At 46.3% G+C, this 21863-nt stretch overlaps 1 protein-coding gene and 1 pseudogene across 1 annotated transcript; one reads left to right on the forward strand and one right to left on the reverse strand.

Annotated features, from left to right (window-relative positions):
- Positions 1-2992: 2992 nt before the first annotated feature.
- LOC147627945 (uncharacterized) lies at positions 2993-21147 on the forward strand. Its single transcript, XM_086814920.1, has 2 exons — positions 2993-3668; positions 21003-21147. The coding sequence occupies exons 1-2, from the start codon at positions 3134-3136 to the stop codon at positions 21053-21055; spliced, it is 588 nt and encodes a 195-aa protein (XP_086671046.1). The 5' UTR covers positions 2993-3133; the 3' UTR covers positions 21056-21147.
- Positions 11049-14195, reverse strand: LOC147627946 (uncharacterized; annotated as a pseudogene).
- Positions 21148-21863: the final 716 nt, after the last annotated feature.

Genomic DNA, 21863 nt, shown 5'->3' on the forward strand with positions numbered 1-21863 from the left:
CATCAATGGAGACGTGGCGGATGATGGAAATCCCCAACCACCTCTCCTACGACTGGTTGTTGGTGACCATGGATGACTTCACCACCATTCCTTCCAGCTCACGGACTTTCTAGAGATAAGGGTAGTAACAAGAGCCATTTATGCCTTGTTCTTAGCATGGAGGAAGAGAAATCTGGTAGCCATTAGAGGGGGGTATGAAGACATGCTTGCAGTAGAAATTGAAGAAGAAATCATGGAAGAAATCTTGGGGATACAGCCCTCTTAGTGGGTGAGCTACCTAAAGCAGTTGGAGTACTACAAAGAGTATCAGCAAGCTCCTCACCACCTCCGAATAGACCCAGTAGTCTATCCCATTTCAAAAAAGTTCAACGAGGAAGACTGCCACATCAGCTACAACTTCCTGGTGCTACCATCGACTAGACACAAAGATATGGTTGGATTTTTGCACGAACTCTATGCCTACTTGCAAGACCATATCTTTGTACTAGATCTAGCTGTTGTAGCCACATGCGGGTTCTTACTGGCAAGGGTGGAAATTAGTGTGGGGAGGCCGTAGACATCATGGTGACATATGATCTACAAGGCGGCCCAAGGAGGTGCCAAGTTTATGTCTACTACCTGCACGTGCACGATCTTGGCTCTCATTATGTACACACATTTGAGGACATGATCGACACACATTTTCGGCCTTGGCATGAATCCTACACTCAGCAGCTACCGAACAATAGGCGGAGTTCACCAAGATAGCACATATACAATACATGCTGGAGGTCCGCCAGCATGATCTTCTTTTGCAGTCATCAGGAGGGGAGCCGACTGGTGTGGAAAGGGGGGCTGTTAAGGGACATAACTACTCGTACCCCGACCACGGAAGATAGCTAGCACATTACAGCGGTATTACGAGCCGCTTCAAGCTCGTTTTTTGTATAACACGTGCTTCACACGTCTTTTTGGGCATTACGTGTACTGCGTGCCTAATTTAGCCAAAAATCTCATATCCATAAGTAAAATTTATAATCCTACTACGTTCTTTGCGTTTTATTATACTCATTGTTCAATCCACTATTGCCTCACCTATGGTCGCACTTATGTGGTCGCATGCCCAAAATATGGCTGATTGTATTTCTTAGGTCGCACGATAATCCCTGTTCATGAAGTCCACAGTGTGAGTCACACAATACCCATTCCTTACAACACATTACTTTGGCACTACAGATTTGGTCACCTTAATTATAAAACCATGCAACACATTCTCAAAGAGCATTTAGCCCTAAACTCTACATTACCTTCCACTAGTAAACTATCACTTTGTGAGGGCTGCATATATGGTAAATTAGCAAACACCAAGTATCCGAGACATAGAACTCACATAACCGAGCTTCTCCAACTTATCCATACTGACCTCTGTGGCCCTATGCCCAATAAATGACTTACCCACAACAAGTACTTTATAGCATTTATTGACGACTATACTCGTTTTACCATAGTTACCTTTCTTAAAGACAAATCGAGTGACAAAGTCCTCCAATCATTTAAGACTTACCATTGCCTAGTAGAAAACCAATTACCATATAAAATTAAAGCAGTTCAATCTGATAAGGGGGGTGAGTATTCCTCTCACCTATTCCGTGATTTTTATTGAGATGCTGGTATTCACCAATGCTTTACGGTTCCGGACAACCCTCAACAAAATGGGATTGCCGAATGCCGTAATCGCACGCTCATGAATTCCGCCAGGAGCATGCTTAAAGTTGCTGACCTATGTGGTTTGGCAAACCACCTGATTATGCTACCTTTACGTGTATTTGTTGCACCCGCTTACGCTTTCGTTCCTGTAGACAACCGCAATAAGCTACAAGACCACGTCGTCAAAGCCATTTTCTGTTGGCTATGGTGAACATCATGGAGTTAAAGGCTACTGCCTATATGATCCCAACAAAGGTCCTTTCCTCTTCTCTCGAGCCCTCATCTTTGATGAAGACTCCCTGATTTCAATACCTACACATCACCAAAGTGATTCAACCGATCTGCAATCATTCACCTATACTATAGAACATGCCACAAATACACGATCACCTACTTATGTTATATCGCGGGCTCCTTACGATCTATACCTACACCACCCAAACCCACCACCAACACCGATTCCGCAGTATTGCCCGACATCCAACCTACACCTACTCAAGCCGACCCAGAGACTCCTGCACCATCCTCACGTCCATCCTCCAAGCCCATAACTAGTCCAAACTCTCGGTGCATTTAAAACTTTTAATTGATGCCAAGGACGTGGCATAAATTAAAGCAAAGCATAGTACGATGGTTTGGATAGAGCATAATTTATGCTTTACAATAATTTATACTTTTAATTTATGCTTTACTTTAATTGATGCTTTAATTTATGCCAATGGCCTGGCATAAATTAAAGTAAAGCACAGTACGATGGTTTGAATAGAGTATACATACTTTGAAAACTTTTACTTTAGGTCAATTCATCTTAGAGCTGACGGAGGTAAAAAATTCCATTCAGAATTATCTACGAGTTAAGCTTCTCTGGAAAAAGCTAGGTTGTATCTGAGTCTTACGTTTCTTGAATAATACAAATCCTCTCATTCCAATTTTTTTCTTTAATTACTAGAATTTCGGCAATTTTAAAACCTTTACTAGAACTCCAAATCCAAAATATATCTTGTAATCCAAAAAAATCTTAACTGTTTTTATAGGGTAAGACCTAGCTAGATGAATAATTAGACCCCTCAAAAGAGTTCTTAGTTAACATGATATAAAACTACCAGAACAGGGCCATACATTAGATACACCAAGCTACACATGGATAAGAAGAAGAATTAACGTAAATGATCCTCTCTAAATAAAGTCTCTCCCTTTATTTTCTGTAAATAAAGACTCCCCTTTATTCAGTGTCAAAGACAAAAGTGTCATTTTTACACACATGGCAAGACATTAAAAGACGCGGGAGGCATTCGGCATACCAGGCAGCACGCTTCTCGCTCACTCTCTCTCTCTCTCTCTCTCTCTCGATGGCCAGCCACACGGTGACGGTTTTCAGCAACGGGTATGTGTACCCGTGGGAGAAGGGGAACGGGTATAGCAGCATCTCCAAGTCCGGGCTGGGGGCATGGACGGACACACAGGGCTTTACACGTGTCTTCTTCTGCCCGGTGGTGACCGGAGAGCTGACAGTGGCCGTGAGGGCGAAGGCGCCCAGCAACGCCAACACCCTCCGGCGTCCGCCTCCTGCTGGAGCGTGGCTCGTGACGTGAACGTTCCCCTCCTTCGCAAACATCCACGCCCGCTCCTTCCACGTGGACATCGCAGGCCAGTATCACTTCCTGGAGATCAGGGCCGTCACCAAAAACGGGGCTTACTCCACGTGGACATCGCAGGCCAGTATCACTTCCTGGAGATCAGGGCCGTCACCAAAAACGGGGCTTACTTGCCTGACGTGCAGGCCCTACTGCTCTCTGGGCCCGCCGTTGCAGGCCTCCTGTTCAACCAGAGCGACTTCCGCAGCGCTACCTTTGGCACAAGGCCGACGTCCCTGTGGCTAACGTGGCCTGGTTCTACAACGAGGTCTCTGTTCCTCAAGGCGCGATCCCTTGAATTCTTATTACATGAGCAATGGCTTTGCCGACGGCTACTTCGGCATCCAGGTAAATTGCATATAGAGAATTGCCTAATGCCTCTATATATCACATGAAGTTTTGCACATTTTTCCTTGTGTGAAAGAGGCCCCCTTTCCCTTATATGTCCCCCATGATAGTGTTGAACATCATGAGCTTCTCTAGAAGAGGCACCGCATACCTAGCTAGGTGCGGTGGGGGGTAGCGGCCCTCCGCGAAGTAAGAATTATGGTGAAAAATTGTCTAAAAGTTCTTGTAATATGTCTGTACACTGAACATTTTCCCTTGCGCTTCTCCTAATAGTGTTCAACATCATGAGCTTCTGTAGAGAGGTCACCACATAGGTGTGGTTGGGCGTCTGCCCCCCATCGCACCTAGATAGGGGCCCCCCATCGGGGCCGGAGGTCCCTTGCCCCCAACTGCACCTACTTAGGTATGTGGTGCCTCTGCTGCTACAGAAGCTCATTTTACATATCTAGGTGCGGTTAAGGGCACCCCATCTGAAGCACTTCCACACCTACGTAGGTATGCGGTGCGTCGCCTTCTGAAGCTCATGATGTTTTTGAAGTACGAATTTTGGCTGTTATATATGGGAATTTGTTTGTGCATATATAGGTAAACTCTGCAACAACAGAAAGAAGGGTGTTGTTCTCAATTTGGAGCAACTATAAAACGGACGATCCTAGTGCAATTCTTGAAGAGCATGCTGTGACACTTATAAAGAAGGGAAGTGATGTGTATAGTGGCAGCTTTGGGAATGCAGGCTCTTGAGGGTAGAGATACTGGAGATTCATGTGGAAGACAGAGACGACTTACAGACTACTTGTGAATGCAGTTGCTGCAGGTGACCATACAATCTTCACTGCTTATTTCTATGCACCAGAGTTGTGCTCATGGAAGCTGATAGCGCAATGGGACAAGGCCAAGATGGGGGGAGCCTTGCGCAAGGGCCTTTATTCGTTTGTGGAGAATTTCGAAAAAAATGGAAACGACAATTTTGAAGCACGCTACAAGAACCAATGGGTTTGCACCGTAGGAGGCTCTTGGGTAGAATTGCAAGTTGCCTCCTTCTCCACCACTGCTAGCTTCACTAAGCATCAACGCTATGACTACGGTGTGGGTATACATGCTACCCGCATGTATATGTACAGTGGTGGCTTTAGAGACTTCAAAAACATTGAAAGTAATAAGACTATTTGTCGTTCTCCCACAGGAATCCCACCCTCTATTAGCTTCAACACCTTCCCATCAAACTAGCTTCCATCCCCTTTTAATGGTTTGTAATTCTCATTAGAGTTATCTTGCAAGGGAGTCGACATAGTGGTCAAGGTATTCTCCTTTGTTTTAATAATGTAATTCTCATTAGAGTTATCTTGCAGCAAGGGAGTCGACATAGTGGTCAAGGTATTCTCCTTTGTTGTACACCTTGCTTAGGGTTTAATTCATGTGGAAGTCGTGTGCCTGTTTTTTTCCTTCAGTGTCTTAAAATAAAATCCAGCTTTGTTATGCTAATGTACGGATATTTCTCCTCTTAATGTGCTCTTGCTCTTTTTACTATTTTTTGTTTTTCTTTTCTTTTCTTTTTTTGTGTATGAAGCTATATATATACATTCCCTCGAATTTGGGAGTTACATGGTCAGGGGAGAAGGTTAGGGAGGAAGCAATAGAATGTCGAACGTGAGTACATGCTCCCCCCTTCCTTGGGTAGATCATATTTTTTGCAATGATGTTGTAGCCCCTTGGAACCAATTTGTCCAGTGGGTTATAGGTGGTGATGCGGTCAGATAGCTTTTTATGACCCTTGTGGCCACATCAAATTGCATAGATGGTAGTGTACGCTCCCATGAACGGAGGAAATGGTTTTCAACGATACTTTTACAAGGGGAGACGTAGACTCATTGGTTTCTTGGTGGGTATTGACAAGGGTAGGTGTAGAGCATGTAGAAACTTCTATATCAACCTGTGCCTGGCATGAGGAGCTAGAAGCTTCATGTGGCTCCCCCCTTCCTGAGCTAGGTGGTATCGATCGATATCATTTGGGAATCCAAACTAGCTCTGAAAGAAGTGGTGTGGAGCACTCCGTTACCTTTCCCTTACCACGGTCTTGAATTGTCGTTGGGGTGCCAACATTTGGTTTACAAGGTTTTACAGGCGATGTAGAGGGATTCATCTTGTGTTTAGGGACCCAAATCTGGTCATTCCCTTCGTAGTACCCTTGGGCTGCTAATAATATTTTAGGAATCCAACGTGATGTTACGTTGCCTTTTCTCGGGCGGGTAGCTGCTTTCCTACTACGAGGCTTCTTGTCTGAACGAGATTGAGCAGTGGAGGTAGCCAGTAACGAAGCTTTTGGGACCCATTTGTATGTACTCTTTGGTATAGTAAGCGGAGCCTTGGAGACCACACTGCCTATTTCCACTCTTGGCGTTGAAGCGTTAGAGGGGTGGCAAACAATCAAAGATGGTGTGGCCACTTGACTTTGTGATTTTTTGTTATCTAGTGTTTTGTCCAGAGTTGATGGCTTAGGTGCGGGACCCTGAGCGTTCAGACTGAGAGCTGGTTTTTGCATTGTAACTCTCCTGGTTGCCCAATCAATATTGCACTTGGTGACTAACATCCATTTGCGCCCTAAGTTTACAGTCCCCTCCATGGTACCAGTGTTAGGCATTTTTCTGAGTGGTCTTTTTGGCTTGTGTACATACGTGTGCGTGGCATGTGTGAAGGTTTTGGTTTTGAGGGCGTTGCCAGGTGTACAGGGTGGACGGCATTTGATTTGGGCTTGTTGCAGGCCTGTCCGGAACATGGTTCGATGGAGGTGGTTTTAACTGCTCGGTCGTCTTGAAATGTGTGTACGCGTCCCCAAGGATACAATGGGCACTTGGAAGGTTGCATTTGAACGAAGTGTATGGAGGGCATGGGCAATTTAAAGGTGAAAGAGGACCAGTATTGCCTTGGACATTAGTGTGAAAGCAATGTGGGTGGCCATCCATTAAGTTTTAAGCAAAATGAAAAAAAAAATATTAACGTGGCAGCAATGAAATAATCCACTTGGCCGTTTATTGAGCTGCTAGTGTGCCGCCTTCAGGAAGGTTACCGAAGACGCCAGGCGTAGGAGAATAAGAGTAGCCACCTGTAGGTGTGCAGGAGTGCCCCTGGTGATTGAGCGGAGAAGAAGTTGCTGCCCTTGGGGTCGTCAGCGGGAGAGAGAGTGAAGGCAGGCGAAGACAGTCGGGTTGGCAAGGGACTGTGGAGACTGCCTGGTGTACGAAGGCGCTCGTGGATTCTGCAGGCGCCAGCTGTGGACGCCGACGAGGGGGCTCTCTGGGGTGTAGCTGCAGAACTGAACAAGGAAGAAGAGAAGCGCAAGGAGTAAAGAGGGCTGCTGCTGGTCGACAGTGGTGAGGCGAGCACAAGTGGACGTGTGGCTGGTGAGCGTGGAGGGCACGCATAAAGTAGAGAGCAGAGACGTAGAGCCGCTTAGTAGGTGGGGCGCCCTCTGGTGATTGTGCAGCTGCAGCCGTATGGTGTGAAGGGAGCGCAGCCAGATATGCGAAAAGAGCCAGAGTGTTGGCCGCCTTGTAAAAGCTAGGTGTGGGCTGTAAAAGGCTGACTGCGGGCAATGATTTCGGGCGCAGCCGCAGCAAGGTTGGTGTGGACATGCAGGGCGGGCTGACAGAGACGGAGGAGGCCGCCTAGGTGTTGAACGCAAGCGGGCTTGGGTGCAGCTGGATGGAAGCAAAGGATGGCTGACAGGCTGGCAAAGGATTGACAAGTGGTCAGCGCAGAGTTGTGGGAGACATTGTGAAGGTGCCAGAGTGGCCGATGATGCAAGAGGGGAAGCGCCGGGGCGCTGAGTGTTAGAAGGCTGGTGGCTGGTGTGGGCTGCCTAGGAGACAGGGCTGTGGACAGGTGATCTACGAGGGCTGGTGTGGGCCGCGTAGCTGAAGCCGACAGTGGAAAGAGAGCAGGGTGCCGAGTGAAGCACAGAGGGGACAGTGTTGCTGCTTGGTGGTGGGCCGGTAGCATGGCAGATAAGCTGCTTGGATTTGTGCGAGGCTGGCAGAGGATCAGCACAGAGAGTGAGAGAGAGATGATGGTGTAGCTGCTGCTGACGACACATGCAGAAGTGATGGGCTGCAGAGACTTGAAGGTTAGCTTTGGTGTGGGCGCCTTCTGAAGTGAGAGTGGCCGGGTTCTTTTTGGTGTGTATTGGTACAGCGGGCAGGCGAGTGGTTCGTGGTGATTGGGGATGTGGTGTATCCTCGGCAGTGACAGGCCTGAGTGAGTGTTTTGTTTGTGGGTTGTGTGAGTAAGGCTTCTTTGTCGGGAGAAGCTTGTACGAAGTGTTTTCTGGGAATATATTGCTGGGTGTTTGCTTTGTCTATGGTGCCCCTGTTTGGTGCTGTCTGTCTGGCATGGGTGGGTGGTGCATGGTGAGAGAGTGTTCCAGCCCCGATGGCTGGTGGTGCCCCCGTTCGTGTTGTTATTCCAAGTTTGCGAGGTGGAAGAGCTGTAGAGGCAGGGTTTTCTTTCTTTTTTTCACCTCACATCCTTCTGGTGCCCCCACTGAGGAGTTGCTCTGGCATTGTTTGATTGAGGATAGCTCTGGTATTGTTCGTTGTCTGGAAGGGCGTGTGTTCCACTGAGGAGAGCTCAGGGATTGGTACAGGTTGTCATGATGTGGTCCTATCCGGAGTTTCATGGAAGGAAGGGTGAAGATGTGTGTGACTTTTTGGAGCAGATGGAGCTGGCATGCATTAGCAATCATGTCACAGATGAAGAGCAGGTTCTGAAGCTAATAAGGATTTTTTTGAAGGGAGATGCCCGAAGCTGGCTTAAGGGTTTTGAAGCACAGGATGCTGGTGTTTTGACCTTAGACAGGTTGAAAGAAGGCCTTTTGGAGCGTTTTCAACAAGTGGAGGATGCTAGTGTGCTCTGGTAGGAGTTGAGCATCTTGAAGCAGGTACATGGGCAATCACTGGACGATTTTGTGAAGGTATTTACATGTTTGTGGAGTAAATGGTGTATGACATTGAAGCAGGAAGTTCCTCCAATGTTTCTGAAGAAGAGCTTGTTTATTGATGGTTTGCTACCCCATTTGAAGGTCAGGGTTGAGTTAAAGAATCCCAGGTCATTTGATGATGCTGTTAGGGTTGCTAGGGAAAAGGAAGGCAAGGTTTTGAAGCAGATGGAGATGGGTATTTATCTGTATGAAGGTGTTGTGTCTGCAAGGGATATGCAGGTAAATTTGGTTGAGGTGGATAAGAGTCCTATGCAAAGTCTGATTAGACAGGAACCTCAAAGGCCGATACAGGTACAAAGGGGGATGTTTTATGTGCCTTCTGATTTTTTTCCAAAGTCTTTTAAGCATGTGCAGGTGGATGAGAAGCAGGTGAAGGAGCAAAGTGCAGATGAGGAGTTGCCAGTGGATTCTTCTTTGGATTTGGACGTCATAGCTGTACATGACAGTGATCTAGAGGATATGCATGCACATGGAAGCAAAGAGGATGATGCCTTGGGATTGACTGATGATAAGGAGGAAGAGGAGGTGGATTTACCAAGGGAGGAGGATGGTAGAGACTTCTGATGAAGTGAAGACGGATGCGGATGTGGAGAGTGTGGAGGAAGATCCGATCATTATGGATTTTCTTGGACAGCTTGATGGTGATATGGTGCCTGTGATGATGAAAGGTATGGATGTTTTTCCATTTGATGCATTAGGTGCTGGGGAGTCTTTGGACGATGATACCAGGGGGGTTGGCAATCCTGAAGAAGGTATGCATGTAGATTTGGCTGATGAAGAGCGTTGTGTGGTGAGTATTGTGCCTGAGGATGATATCTGGGAAGTTGCTAGCCTTGATGAGCAGGAGCCAGAGGTGGAGATGGATGCAGATATGGTTGAGAGTGTAGCAAAGGCTTCTTTGCGGGTTGCTGAGATGCTAAAGGCAAAGTACATGGATGACAAAGGTTTTGAACCAGGTGAGCTGTATGGTTGTGAAGAGATGCCTGAATTGCAGGAGCTGGAAGTGTTTGTGGACACTGCTGCTGAAAAGGATGTGGATTTTGGTGTGCATAAAGGTCAAGATGTTGAAACCTGGCCTTCACTGGTGTTGATGAATGGGATGCTAAATGCTGCAATGTCACAGGTTTCGAAGACAAGGAGGTTTGTTGTGGGTGAAGTGGACGTGGATGATTTTCTGGCTATGGTTGACGTTTGGTATGCAGTGATGCAGCCATGGTGTTTCAAAGATGTCGGGGATTGGGATGGTGAGTTGCTGTTTCCTTTTGATCCTGGTGGATAGCTATCGGACTATGCTAAATGCTGCTGAGCATGAATGCTCTAGCAGATGGGGGGGTGGCAAAGTATGTTAGGCATTTTTCTGAGTGGTCTTTTTGGCTTGTGTACATACGTGTGCGTGGCATGTGTGAAGGTTTTGGTTTTGAGGGCGTTGCCAGGTGTATAGGGTGGACGGCATTTGATTTGGGCTTGTTGTTGCACGCCTGTCCGGAACATGGTTCAATGGAGGTGGTTTTAACTGCTCGATCGTCTTGAAATGTGTGTACGCGTCCCCAAGGATACAATGGGCACTTGGAAGGTTGCATTTGAAAGAAGTGTATGAAGGGCATGGGCAATTTAAAGGTGAAAGAGGACCAGTATTGCCTTGGACATTAGTGTGAAAGCAATGTGGGTGGCCATCCATTAAGTTTTAAGCAAAATGAAAAAAAAAATATTAACGTGGCAGCAATGAAATAATCCACTTGGCCGTTTATTGAGCTGCCAGCGTGCCGCCTTCAGGAAGGTTGCCGAAGACGCCTGGCATAGGAGAATAAGAGTAGCCGCCTGGTAGGTGTGCAGGAGTGCCCCTGGTGATTGAGCGGAGAAGAAGTTGCCGCCCTTGGGGTCGTCAGCGGGAGAGAGAGTGAAGGCAGGCGAAGACAGTCGGGTTGGCAAGGGACTGTGGAGACTGCCTGGTGCACGAAGGCGCTCATGGATTCTACAGGCGCCAGCTGTGGACGCCGACGAGGGGGCTCTCTGGGGCGTAGCTGCAGAACTGAACAAGGAAGAAGAGAAGTGCAAGGAGTAAAGAGGGCTGCTGCTGGTCGACAGTGGTGAGGCGAGCACAAGTGGACGTGTGGCTGGTGAGCGTGGAGGGCACGCGTAAAGTAGAGAGCAGAGACGTAGAGCCGCTTAGTAGGTGGGGCGCCCTCTGGTGATTGTGCAGCTGCAGCCGTATGGTGTGAAGGGAGCGCAGCCAGATATGCAAAAAGAGCCAGAGTGTTGGCCGCCTTGTAAAAGCTAGGTGTGGGCTGTAAAAGGCTGACTGCGGGCAATGATTTCGGGCGCAGCCGCAGCAAGGTTGGTGTGGACATGCAGGGCGGGCTGACAGAGACAGGTCAAGAGGAGGCCGCCTAGGTGTTGAACGCAAGCAGGCTTGGGTGCAGCTGGATGGAAGCAAAGGATGGCTGACAGGCTGGCAAAGGATTGACAAGTGGTCAGCGCAGAGTTGTGGGAGACATTGTGAAGGTGCCAGAGTGGCCGATGATGCAAGAGGGGAAGCGCCGGGGCGCTGAGTGTTAGAAGGCTGGTGGCTGGTGTGGGCTGCCTAGGAGACAGGGCAGTGGACAAAGCAGGGTGCCGAGTGAAGCAGAGAAGGACAGGTGTTGCTGCTTGGTGGTGGGCTGGTAGCACTGGAGATAAGCTGCTTGGGTTTGTTATGAGGCTGGCAGAGGATCAGCACAGAGAGAGTGAAAGAGATGATGGTCGAGCTGCTCTGCTGACGACACATGCAGAAGTGATGGGCTGCAGAGACTCGAGGGTTAGCTGGTGTGGGCGCCTTCTGAGAGAGTGAGTGGCCGGGTTCATTCTAGTGTGATTGGTACAGTAGGCAGGCGAGAGGTTTGTGATGATTGGGGATGTGGTGTATCCTCGGCAAAGACTGGTCTGAGTGTGTGTTTGTAAGTGGTGTGAGTAAAGCTTCTGTGTCGGGAGAAGCTTGTATGAAATGTTTTGACTGGAATATATTGCTGGGTGTTTGCTTTGGTCTATGGTGCCCCTGTTTTATGCTGTCTGTCTGGTGTGGGTGGGTGGCGAATGGTGAGAGAGTGTTCCAGCTGGTGGCTGGTGGTGCCCCGTTCGTGTGTGTTATTCCAAGTTTGCGAGGTGGAAGGGCTATAGAGGCAGGGTTTTCTTTCTTTTTTTCACCTCACACCAGCAGGCATAACCAAAAAACTTTGAATTACAGTCCCCTTGTCATAGGCAATAGGAGTGTGTAGAATTCCTGAGAGAGTGGTTTTCTTTTTATTGATACCCTTAACTTGGATAGCACTCTTGGATAAAGGTGGGTTTCCAAGTTGACACCACACTTCATATGATAGCAAATTGTGTTGAGCTCCCGTATCCAATAATGCATTATATAGCACCTCCCCGTAAAGACTCTGTAGCTCAATTGGGTATCGTAGAGGCGGGTCAGATTCTTCGCTACTTTCAGTGTCAAGGGAGTTTGCCACTTTCTTGCCATCAGGAGTTAAGTGCATAACACCTATCATGTTCACTGGCACTAATGGTGGCATATCTTGCCCCTCAGGCGTTACCCAACTTGTGCCTCTATTCTCCCATGTGTCTATGGTTGCCGCTAGGTGTAACCAATCCACGTTATATCTGACTCAGTCATGCCCGGTAGGACATCCATATAAGGAGAATCTTTCCCATCATCAGTCTCTTCTTTGCATGTATAGCAATACTTTAATGGGCTGAGTGAATAGTGGTATCCGATTGATTATCGATGATAACCTTGCTTCCTAAAGGATGCGGGCGACCATTCTCAAGATCAACTCGAATGACAGAGTCGTGGAATTGTAGGTAGACATGGTTTTTCGACCAGTCATGCACCATTTGTGCTTCCCTCATGAAGGGACATCCTAAGATCATTTGATATAACATAGGATGCTTAGAGAAATCCATTACAATGAAGGTATGTTTTACCTTGTATCCCATAACCTTGATCTTAAGGTCCCTTAGCATTCCAATAGGTTTAGTTATAGTTCCGTTTGCCATCTTAACCACTATGTTTGTGACTTCTAGGTGAGGTCTTCCCATAGATTCCCAGCAGTTTTCAGTCACAATGCTCACCCCAGCACCACCATCAAGGATTCCCTTTAGAGTTAATCCCTTGGTAGTAATGGGGAGGGTTGCATTGGATTCGTCACCTTCAAAGTACTGTCCCAACTTGTTAACAGGTATTTCTACAACCGAGTCTTCATGTAGGTTGGGCTGTATATCCAAATGTTCCTCCTCATCTTGAAGCGTGTCGGGTCTATCCATATTTGCAAATTGTGGTAAACCCGCCTTCAGTTCTCCATTGAGAAATGCCCGAAGAGCCAAGAATAGCTTAGGATCTCCGTATAACTTGGATATGATCGTGGTTTTGATTTCAGAGGACATGAAATCCATTAGTTTGGACACATTCAACGGTACTTTTTGAGATATCGGCCCCTGACTAGGGACTGGTGAAGATGGAATCACTTTCTCTTCGATGGGGTCAGGCATTCCCTAACTAAACATTCTTTCCAGCAAGAAGGGTGTCTACCCACTTCCTGATGTCCTATCCTCACTTTCTTCCTGAATGATACTAGGTATAGCTAACGGTTTATGGCTCCTGTGAGGCTGAACTTGTGTAGGAAACACTTTCTCTTCGATGGGGTCAGGCATTCCCTCACTAAACATTCTTTCCAGCAAGAAGGGTGTCGGCCCACTTCCTGATGTCCTATCCTCACTTTCTTCCCGAATGATACTAGGTATAGCTAACGGTTTATGGCTCCTATGAGGCTGAACTTGCGTAGGAAAGACTGTGTCTGGAATCTTGATTTTTCTAGTGTCTGGCTCCAGTTCTCTTTCTGTTTCTTCAACCGAACCCCTTAAGTGTTGCACTCGTTCAATCTCCTCTATTGGGTTTGGGTAGGCTCCAATCTTTTTTTTGAGGGTTTTTGGCCCACGTGGCTTGCCTTTGGGAGTCTCAGTCAGTCTGGGTAGCCGAGAGGGCATTAGCTGACTTGGTTGTGGGGCCGGAGGAGTTTCCTTTTGTTTCCCCTGATTTATGTATTCGCTTGATTCTCCTTCGTTGAGCTCCCGAGTGGGTTCCTCCCTTAAAGTAGTGGCTTTGGTCCCCATGGTTTCTATTGAATTAGAATCATCTTCAGGATCATTCATATACAGGGGGTCGTCTCCTCTTCTTATATTAGTCTTTGAACTAGGTTTGGAGCTTGTGGCATTAAGCGATCTCTTCCGTCGCATTCTCTTTCTCTTTGCTCGAGCAATTGATGCAGTATCCCTCTCTTCAAGAATGTAGTTTTCATTTTGAAGCATTGACGTGTGACTACATTCGCGGGTACAACAGGTTTGGTTCCTAGTGCCTCATTGGTGACCTCAACCAAATTCAATGGCGTAATCTTGGGTGCACTCGGATTATGTGGACATTGAGCAATTTAATGATCTATGCCACAATGATTACATGTAAGTACTACCGACATTCCCGATGTGCTCCCTTGATTTGGTTGCATTTGAGTAGCGATCTTCTGTAGCCTATTAGGGCACTCCGCTACACGATGCGGTCCACCACAATCGTAGCATTGAAGAGGTGGTCTCCTCGCCAAGGTATTAAGGTTTTGCCCTCTTGTGTGGCGAGAGCAGCCACTTGATATACATGCTTGACTTGCCCGAAATGATCCTCCATGTAGTACTGGGCAGTCATTTCAAACGTATCAATCCCATATGGAACAGTGGGGTCTATATCCTCTTCATAATCCCCACACGCACTATGTGACTCACAACCCATCTAGTTTATAGGGGCAATCCTTGGATGTGGAGGTTGTGATCCTAGCACTGGCGGTGGTAACGACACAGGCTGGACTAAATTTGGGTTCCTTGGAACTATGTGTTGTGAGACGGTTGCGCGACAGGTGGTGCAGGCATCAATGCGGGTACTTGAGGTGTGTTTGACCAGGCTAGTGATGCCTGATTTGCTAACATACGTAGACAATAGTTAGATTGATGGCCATACTTACCACATGTATTGCAAGTCCCATTGAATTTAACTCTGAATGTGGGACATTCACTCGTGCTATGTGGTCCTAAGCAAACTGAACACCATTGTTGCTCTCTTCTTGGGTACATATGGCTATTTTGAGGAGCTCGATTACCCCTAAAGTATTCTTGGAGAGTCTTAGTAAGGTCGGCTATAGACATTTCGGATATCTTGGGCTCCTTGGCAATAGGTTTTATAGTCATTGGCTCGTGCCCAGATACTTGCGAACTAACAGACTTTGTCTTCGAAGACACCTTTTTACCTGCAATCATCAATTTGTCTTCTAACTGGATTGCATTGGCAGTGACTGCTTCCCACGTCGTAAGACCTCTAATGACTAGGCCATTGTATATGTCCTCGTGGCGCAATCCTCGGATGAATCTATCAAGAAGTTGGTTGTTATTGAAGCGCTCATCGCGGGTACAACGAGAATTTAGATGCTTTAGTCGACTAATAAAGTCTCTCATCATCACTGACTCTCCTTCCTCACGTTCAGATTTTTGGAGTTGAGATGATACTCCCCAAAGCACACCCTCACGTATGTATTCTTTCAAGAACAATCTCTTGAGAGTGGGATAGTGAGTACGCTCTTCAACCCTTAAAGTTCGATACCAATCTCCGGCTTTTCCACTCAAGGTTAAGCCTAAGGCTTTACACTTATGTAGCTCATTGTGCTCTTCCAAGGAATCACACATGTATTCAAAAACTTCAATGTGCTTCCTAACGTCTTCGTTATTACCATTGAAGTTCTGAGTGAGCTTGGCAACTTGTACCGCCTTGCTTCTAGGCTCTCTCTCAGGCATGCCATGCATGTTTTCTGCAATAGAGCGTCCGATTGTTTGAGCAAACGCTGCTAGATCACCTAGGTGAGCAGGCATAGCTAGTGGAGGCACTTCTGGGATGGCCTGGTTGACAGGAGTTGGCATTGGTCTTGATATGTATGCAGCTGACGTAGGATATGATATGTGACTAGGCATAGCTCCTCTTGGATAAGGGTTCTGATAAGGCATTCATGGAGCATACGCCATTGGCATAACAGGAGGCGTAGGAGCTACATGAGCATGAGTAGCGATAGGTACATATGGTCGATATGCGCTGGTACGCAGTGTTGTAGGTACTGTACCACTAGGTAGCGGTGTTGTACTAACTACACTGGTAATAACGGATGCACTTTCGGTCATGCTCATCATCGGAGTAGGCATTGTGGATTCCCTAATGGAAAGTTGAGCCAAAGTTGGAAAGCTAAAGTTACTGCTCGTGGCTCAACCTGCATTAAGACTCCAGGCAAAACAACATACGAAGGATCTACGAGACTCACTGAGAGGGAGTCTCCAATTGTGACAGGGTTGGTTGTTTAGCCTTGCCTGTATCCAAAAATCTCATAGGGCCAGTGGAAACTAGGTTCACTCCCCTATTCTGCCTCTCGAATTGGATAATTCTATGGATAACTTCACATATCATTTGTTGTTGTTCATCTAGATTGGTGGCACTAGATGTAGATTATACGACTTCTAACCAACCTACATGGTATCTGTAACCCGTGTATAGGTCAGTCAAAGTCTCCGTGTGTAGGTCATATTCCTAATTTTCATTGAGAAATATCCCATCTAAACTTGGCGTGCCAAAAGGTTCTCTTGAAGTGGACGCAATGTCACTTTTTATGGATTGACTTCTAGGAACCTCTACTTTAGGAAGAGCGTCAGAAGGTGGTAGCTCACTAGGGCCTTCATTAAATGAACTGGGTAGAATATCCACATGGAAACTCTTTGGGAGGGCAGGGTCTACATGAGATGTGAATGGCAAATCTACTTCCCCTCCTCCTTCGTTTACTTCACTTGTCTCGCAGGTTCAGAGCGCGTAGCTCTACTAAAAGTTTCTATTAGAGGACTAAACATGCTAGATCCGGGTTGTGGGGCCCAAACTGGCACGTTTTGTTTTGCTTTCTCAGGGTTCTTGGTAGGGTGCCCTTCCATGACTTCAGAGTCAGAGGACGAGTCACTATAGCCGCTATTCGTGGATCTTGGGTTGCACTTCCTTGGGTTCCAACTGAAGGCCAAGATGCTAACGTGGAGGGATGGTGTGAGCCTACGTAAACTGAAACGCTTTGTAGTTGCTCAGACTCTAGCACCCGACCAGAGCGTAGATGCATGTGACATGGGTACCCTACGGGCGTTGGTAACTACCCTTGAAGCCCACACAAGTGGTTTCTCAGGTGTTTCGCACCCCGTTTTTACTTGTTTTTGTCTTGTTTTCAACCCGTTTTTTACCCCCTTACTTATGGTTAAAACTGGACTAAGGCGTGTGATAGCTCTCAAGACGAGCGATCGTTCAAGGGGTCCTAGCGTGCTTTACAGCATAGTGTTCTCCTATCCGGAGCTCCTGTGGTCCTCAGAACACTCTATTTGTGTCTAGGTGTGAGGCCTAAATTTGAAAGTCCAAGGGTGTCTTTGGGGGGAAAGGTGAAGGCTTTGTCCCACATGCCCACTCCACTCCTTGGGGGGTAGACTACATATAGAGCTTCACTCCCCTTAAGCTTTCACTTGAAAGAAAGCTATGGAGGCTCACTCTCCAATATATATCAAAAGACCAAGGCCGGAATTGGGGTTTTTTTTTTCAATTTTTTTCAAATAAAAAATTTCCTCGCGGGTTTCATTTAAAAAAAAATTAAAATTTTTTTCCGAAGATGTTTTAGGGTTGGCTGCAGCGCCTTGCTGCTGTTTTGCCCTCCGTGTTCACATACATGCACGCACACGGCACACAAAACTGAGAGAATAGCCCTCCGTGTTCACGCACACACACGCCCACAGCACGCAGAACTGAGAAATGACTAGGCTGAACAGAATCGAAAAAATGAATGAAGCTCAACAGCATACAGACAATCATGCCACTCTCTACCTTTCCTACAGGATAAATTTGACTTCAAACAGTAGCGCGATGCATCTGGAGCTTGGTGCAGGGCATTTTCCCGACAGCGGCGCCAAAAATGTGTGCTCTTGCCGCACGTGTCGGAGCTGGGGACTTGCCAGGCACCGTATGCGAGCCACGAATGGCTGCAAACACACAACCAGAAACCAGCAAGCTCAAACAGGGAGCAAAGGTGTATCACTCACCGCTCAGACCGCCGTCGTGAAGGATTCTCACGACGAGATGAAGAAGGAGCTGTCTCGCCGTCGCTCTACCGCCTCGCTGCTGCCATGCCGCCATGCACTGCTCGATCGCTATCCGCTCTCTCTCTCTCTCACACACACACGCAGGAGAAGGGGATGGAGAAGATAAAGCAAGAGCACTCCTTGTATTCAACACATTGAGTGTTGAAATTACAACAATGTCATGAGCTATGGTGGATCAAATACTAGAATCAACATCATTAACAAAGTGATTAGCAAATAATTAAGACGTGATTAGTAAGTAATTAGCAAATAGCTTAATGTAGGCATGGATAATCAAAAACCAGCAAATTTCATTAGGACAATGCCTCAATTTATAGAGTTTACATCCAAGCATCTAATCCCACTGATTTCTCCTTGATTCACTCCACCTCTCCCAGAATATCTCCACCTCTTTTGCTTGATTCTCTCCACCTCTCCCAGAATATCTCCACACTTCCTAAATCTTCTCATGCTACCCTTTATTCTCTCCCAGCAGATTTTTCTCACCTTTTCACAGGTTCTTTCACATTTACACATTCTCTTTTACAGCCTCTATCCAAGGACTTGTTCCCGCACACACCCTGTTCACTTGTATATTTCAACACCTCCCCTCAAGTGAATACTCCTAGAGCACCTAGACCCTATACCAAGTTTCCCTCTTACTTGATAGTCCGCGAGCGACCAGTGCCTAGCACACCTTCCCTCAAGTTAACTTAACACACTTGGACCCTGTACCAAGTTTCTCTCTTGATAGCCCGTGACCAGTGCCTCAAGTCCCTAAACTCATAGTCCTTGACACTCTCTCACTCTATGTGTCCAAGGCTTACTACTATAAGTGCCCGTGACAAAAGTAATACGTCTCAATGTCCGCCATAGGTTAACAGCCTCTCTCACCTCTTCTCTCACACACCCTTGTCACTCTCTCTCTCTCTCTCTCTCTCACACACACACACACACACACACACCCTTGTCACTCTCTCTCTCTCTCTCTCTCTCTCACACACACACACACACATATAAAAGTAATACGTCTCAAGTAATACGTCTCAATGTCCGCCATAGGTTAACAGCCTCTCTCACCTCTTCTCTCACACACCCTTGTCACTCTCTCTCTCAGCCTCTCTCACCTCTTCTCTCACACCCTTGTCACTCTCTCTCTCTCTCTCTCTCTCTCTCTCTCTCTCTCTCTCACACACACACACACACACACCATGTACAAGTAGAGCTAGAGTAGATGGTTCAATAGATGAAGAGCAGATAAGAAGAAGAAGCTCTTGTTGTATTCAGAACATAGAGAATGAGCTAAAAGCTTTTACAATTGGTCCATCATGAGTATTCACATTGTAAGGTACAAGTCAAGGCTAGCTGCCAAAGGTTATGGTCAGACTTATGGGATTGATGATGAGGAGACATTTAGTCCTATTTTTGAGATGGAAACTCTGAGAGTTGTTATTGTTGTAGAGGATGCATCTAAAGGATCGACATTGTATCAAATGTGTAACAAATACCATCTTGCATGGTCAGTTTTGCTAAGAGGTGTATTTGGAGCACCCATCTAGTTACTTGGATACAGGTCACCCAACGTATGTATGTAGACTACATGAAACCTTATATGGATTGAAACAAGATTCAAGAGTAGCGTATGACAAGATTGCATAGCATCTTGTCACCATTGGCTTTCATATGGCAAATGACGATCACTCACTCATATGTACACAACAAGAGTGATAAGGGTATTGTGGTCATAACCATTTATGTAGATAACTTTATTGTTGTGGGTGACAGTGATGATGAGGTTAACCATGTAAAAAGTCTTCTCAAATAGAAATTTGATACTTTCTTGGCATTGAGGTGATTTGGATACTTGCTTACATACAGATGTCATCACAGAGGTAGTATGCATTGGACATGTTGTCCAAGTATGGTATGGCTGGTCGCAAGCATATTTCTGTGCCATTAGAATAGATTGGCAAGATGAGTGTAAATGTAGGTGACGTGTTGGAGAATGTCACTATGTACAAGAAAGAAATTTAGCAGTTTGATGTACATGACAATCTTAAGGCTAGAGTTGAATTACATGGCTAGGTTGGAGAGCCAATTTATGCAGGTTCCTCGAAAACCACACTTGGATGGTGTGAGGCAAACACTATGCTATGTGAGGTCCACACTTCATTATGGTCGCTTTAATGAGTCAAGTGTACCATTAGAGTTATATGGTTACACAGATGTAGATTGGATTGGTAGCATTTCTAGTAGAAGGTCTACTAGTGGATTTATGTTCTCTTTTGGGAATGCCTAACCTGGAGCAGCAAGAACTAGCCAAAGGGTTGTCTTGTTAAGTATAAAAGCAAATTACAGGGATGATACAAGACTCGAAACCTGCAAACAAACGAAACAAACATGATGGGGGTGCAGGCCTGACTCACTTCCCAACCTCGACAACCGTGGGCAAGCCCACAAGTCTTGGCTGTCCCCACCGAGCCACGAGCTGAGCTAAGTAGATGGACGTACCGACCAATCTCTACCTCGTGACGTCCCATACTGCCACGAAGCTACCCTCACGGGCCTCGAGACTGCTGTCGGCCTCGGCTGCATGAAGCAGGTGCACGTCTGCACTAGATCCAGGCTCCTGACCATAGAGCTCTCACAAAGTCACGCGAGACTCTATATCCTAATGACTAACCTTGAGCTTGGACTACCCGGCACCGAACGGGTGTTAGCGGTAGAGAGAATCCTTTATCAGATTTACAACAAAGTTCTTAACATTCATGATAGGCCTCAGTGATCGTTTTCATATTTACATCGTTGTTGCGTTTGATAGCTAACACAACAAAGAATTTTAAGGGATTGTATATTTTGGCTACTCAATATGGGAATTTGTTTGTGCATATATAGGTAAACTCTACAATAGAAAGAAGGGTGTTGTTCTCAATCTCGAGCAACTATAAAATGAGTTAACACTCATTTTATATTGTATATTTTGGCTATTCAACATGAGTTAACACTCATGATAGGCCTCAGTGATCGTTTTCATCTTTACATCATTGTTGCGTTTGATAGCTAACACAACAAAGAATTTTAAGGGATTGTATATTTTGGCTATTCAATATGGGAATTTGTCTGTGCATGTATAGGTAAACTCTGCAACAGAAAGAAGGGTGTTGTTCTCAATCTGGAGCAACTATAAAACGGACGATCCTAGTGCAATTCCTAAAGAGTATGCTGTGACACTTATAAAGAAGGGAAGTGATGTGTACAGTGGCAGCTTTGGGAATGAAGGCACTGTGGAGGGTAGAGATACTGGAGATTCATGTGAAAGACAGAGACGACTTACAGACTACTTGTGAATGCAAGTGTTGTAGGTGACCATACAATCTTCACTGCTTATTTCTACGCACCAGAGTTGTGCTCATGGAAGCTGATAGTGCAATGGGACAAGGCCAAGATGGGGGGAGACTTGCTCAAGGGCCTTTATTTGTTTGTGGAGAATTTCGATAAAAATGGAAACGACTATTTTGAAGCACGCTACAAGAACCAATGGGTTTGCACCGTAGGAGCCTCTTGGGTAGAATTGCGAGTTGCCTCCTTCTCCACCACTGCTAGCTCCATTAAGCATCAACGCTACGACTACAGTGCGGGTATACATGATACCCACATGTATATGTACAGTGGTGGCTTTAGAGACTTCAAAAACATTGAAAGTAATAAGACTGTTCGTCGTTCTCCCAGAGGAATCCCACATTGCCTTCCTTTTGGTTCCTCTTTGATTATGCACATTTTTACCTTGGTAGATTCTCAGGGAGGGCATGGATGTGTGCTCAATGGTTTCTTTTTCTTGGATCGTGATGTGTGGCATGCCTCTTTTTGTGTAACATGCCAGACTTATAAGCAATACTATGCTACACTGGGTAATGGATACCTAGACTTTGAGCATCTATCCTTCTCTTAAAGGTAATGAATAAAGGCAATAGCCAAAAATCTAGGACCCTTTCCAC

This window comes from Cibotium barometz, chromosome 20 (genome assembly GCF_041138505.1).
Source record: "Cibotium barometz isolate CiBa-2024 chromosome 20, ASM4113850v1, whole genome shotgun sequence".
In the NCBI taxonomy this organism is placed as follows: domain Eukaryota; kingdom Viridiplantae; phylum Streptophyta; class Polypodiopsida; order Cyatheales; family Cibotiaceae; genus Cibotium; species Cibotium barometz.

Excerpts from the sequence above, each read along its gene's own strand:
- LOC147627945 (XM_086814920.1), top strand. The coding sequence starts at position 3,134 with ATGGACGGACACACAGGGCTTTACACGTGTCTTCTTCTGCCCGGTGGT. Across the intron at positions 3,669-21,002 it reads ACGGCTACTTCGGCATCCAG|GTAAACTCTGCAACAGAAAG; the intron begins GTAAATTGCATA and ends GTGCATGTATAG.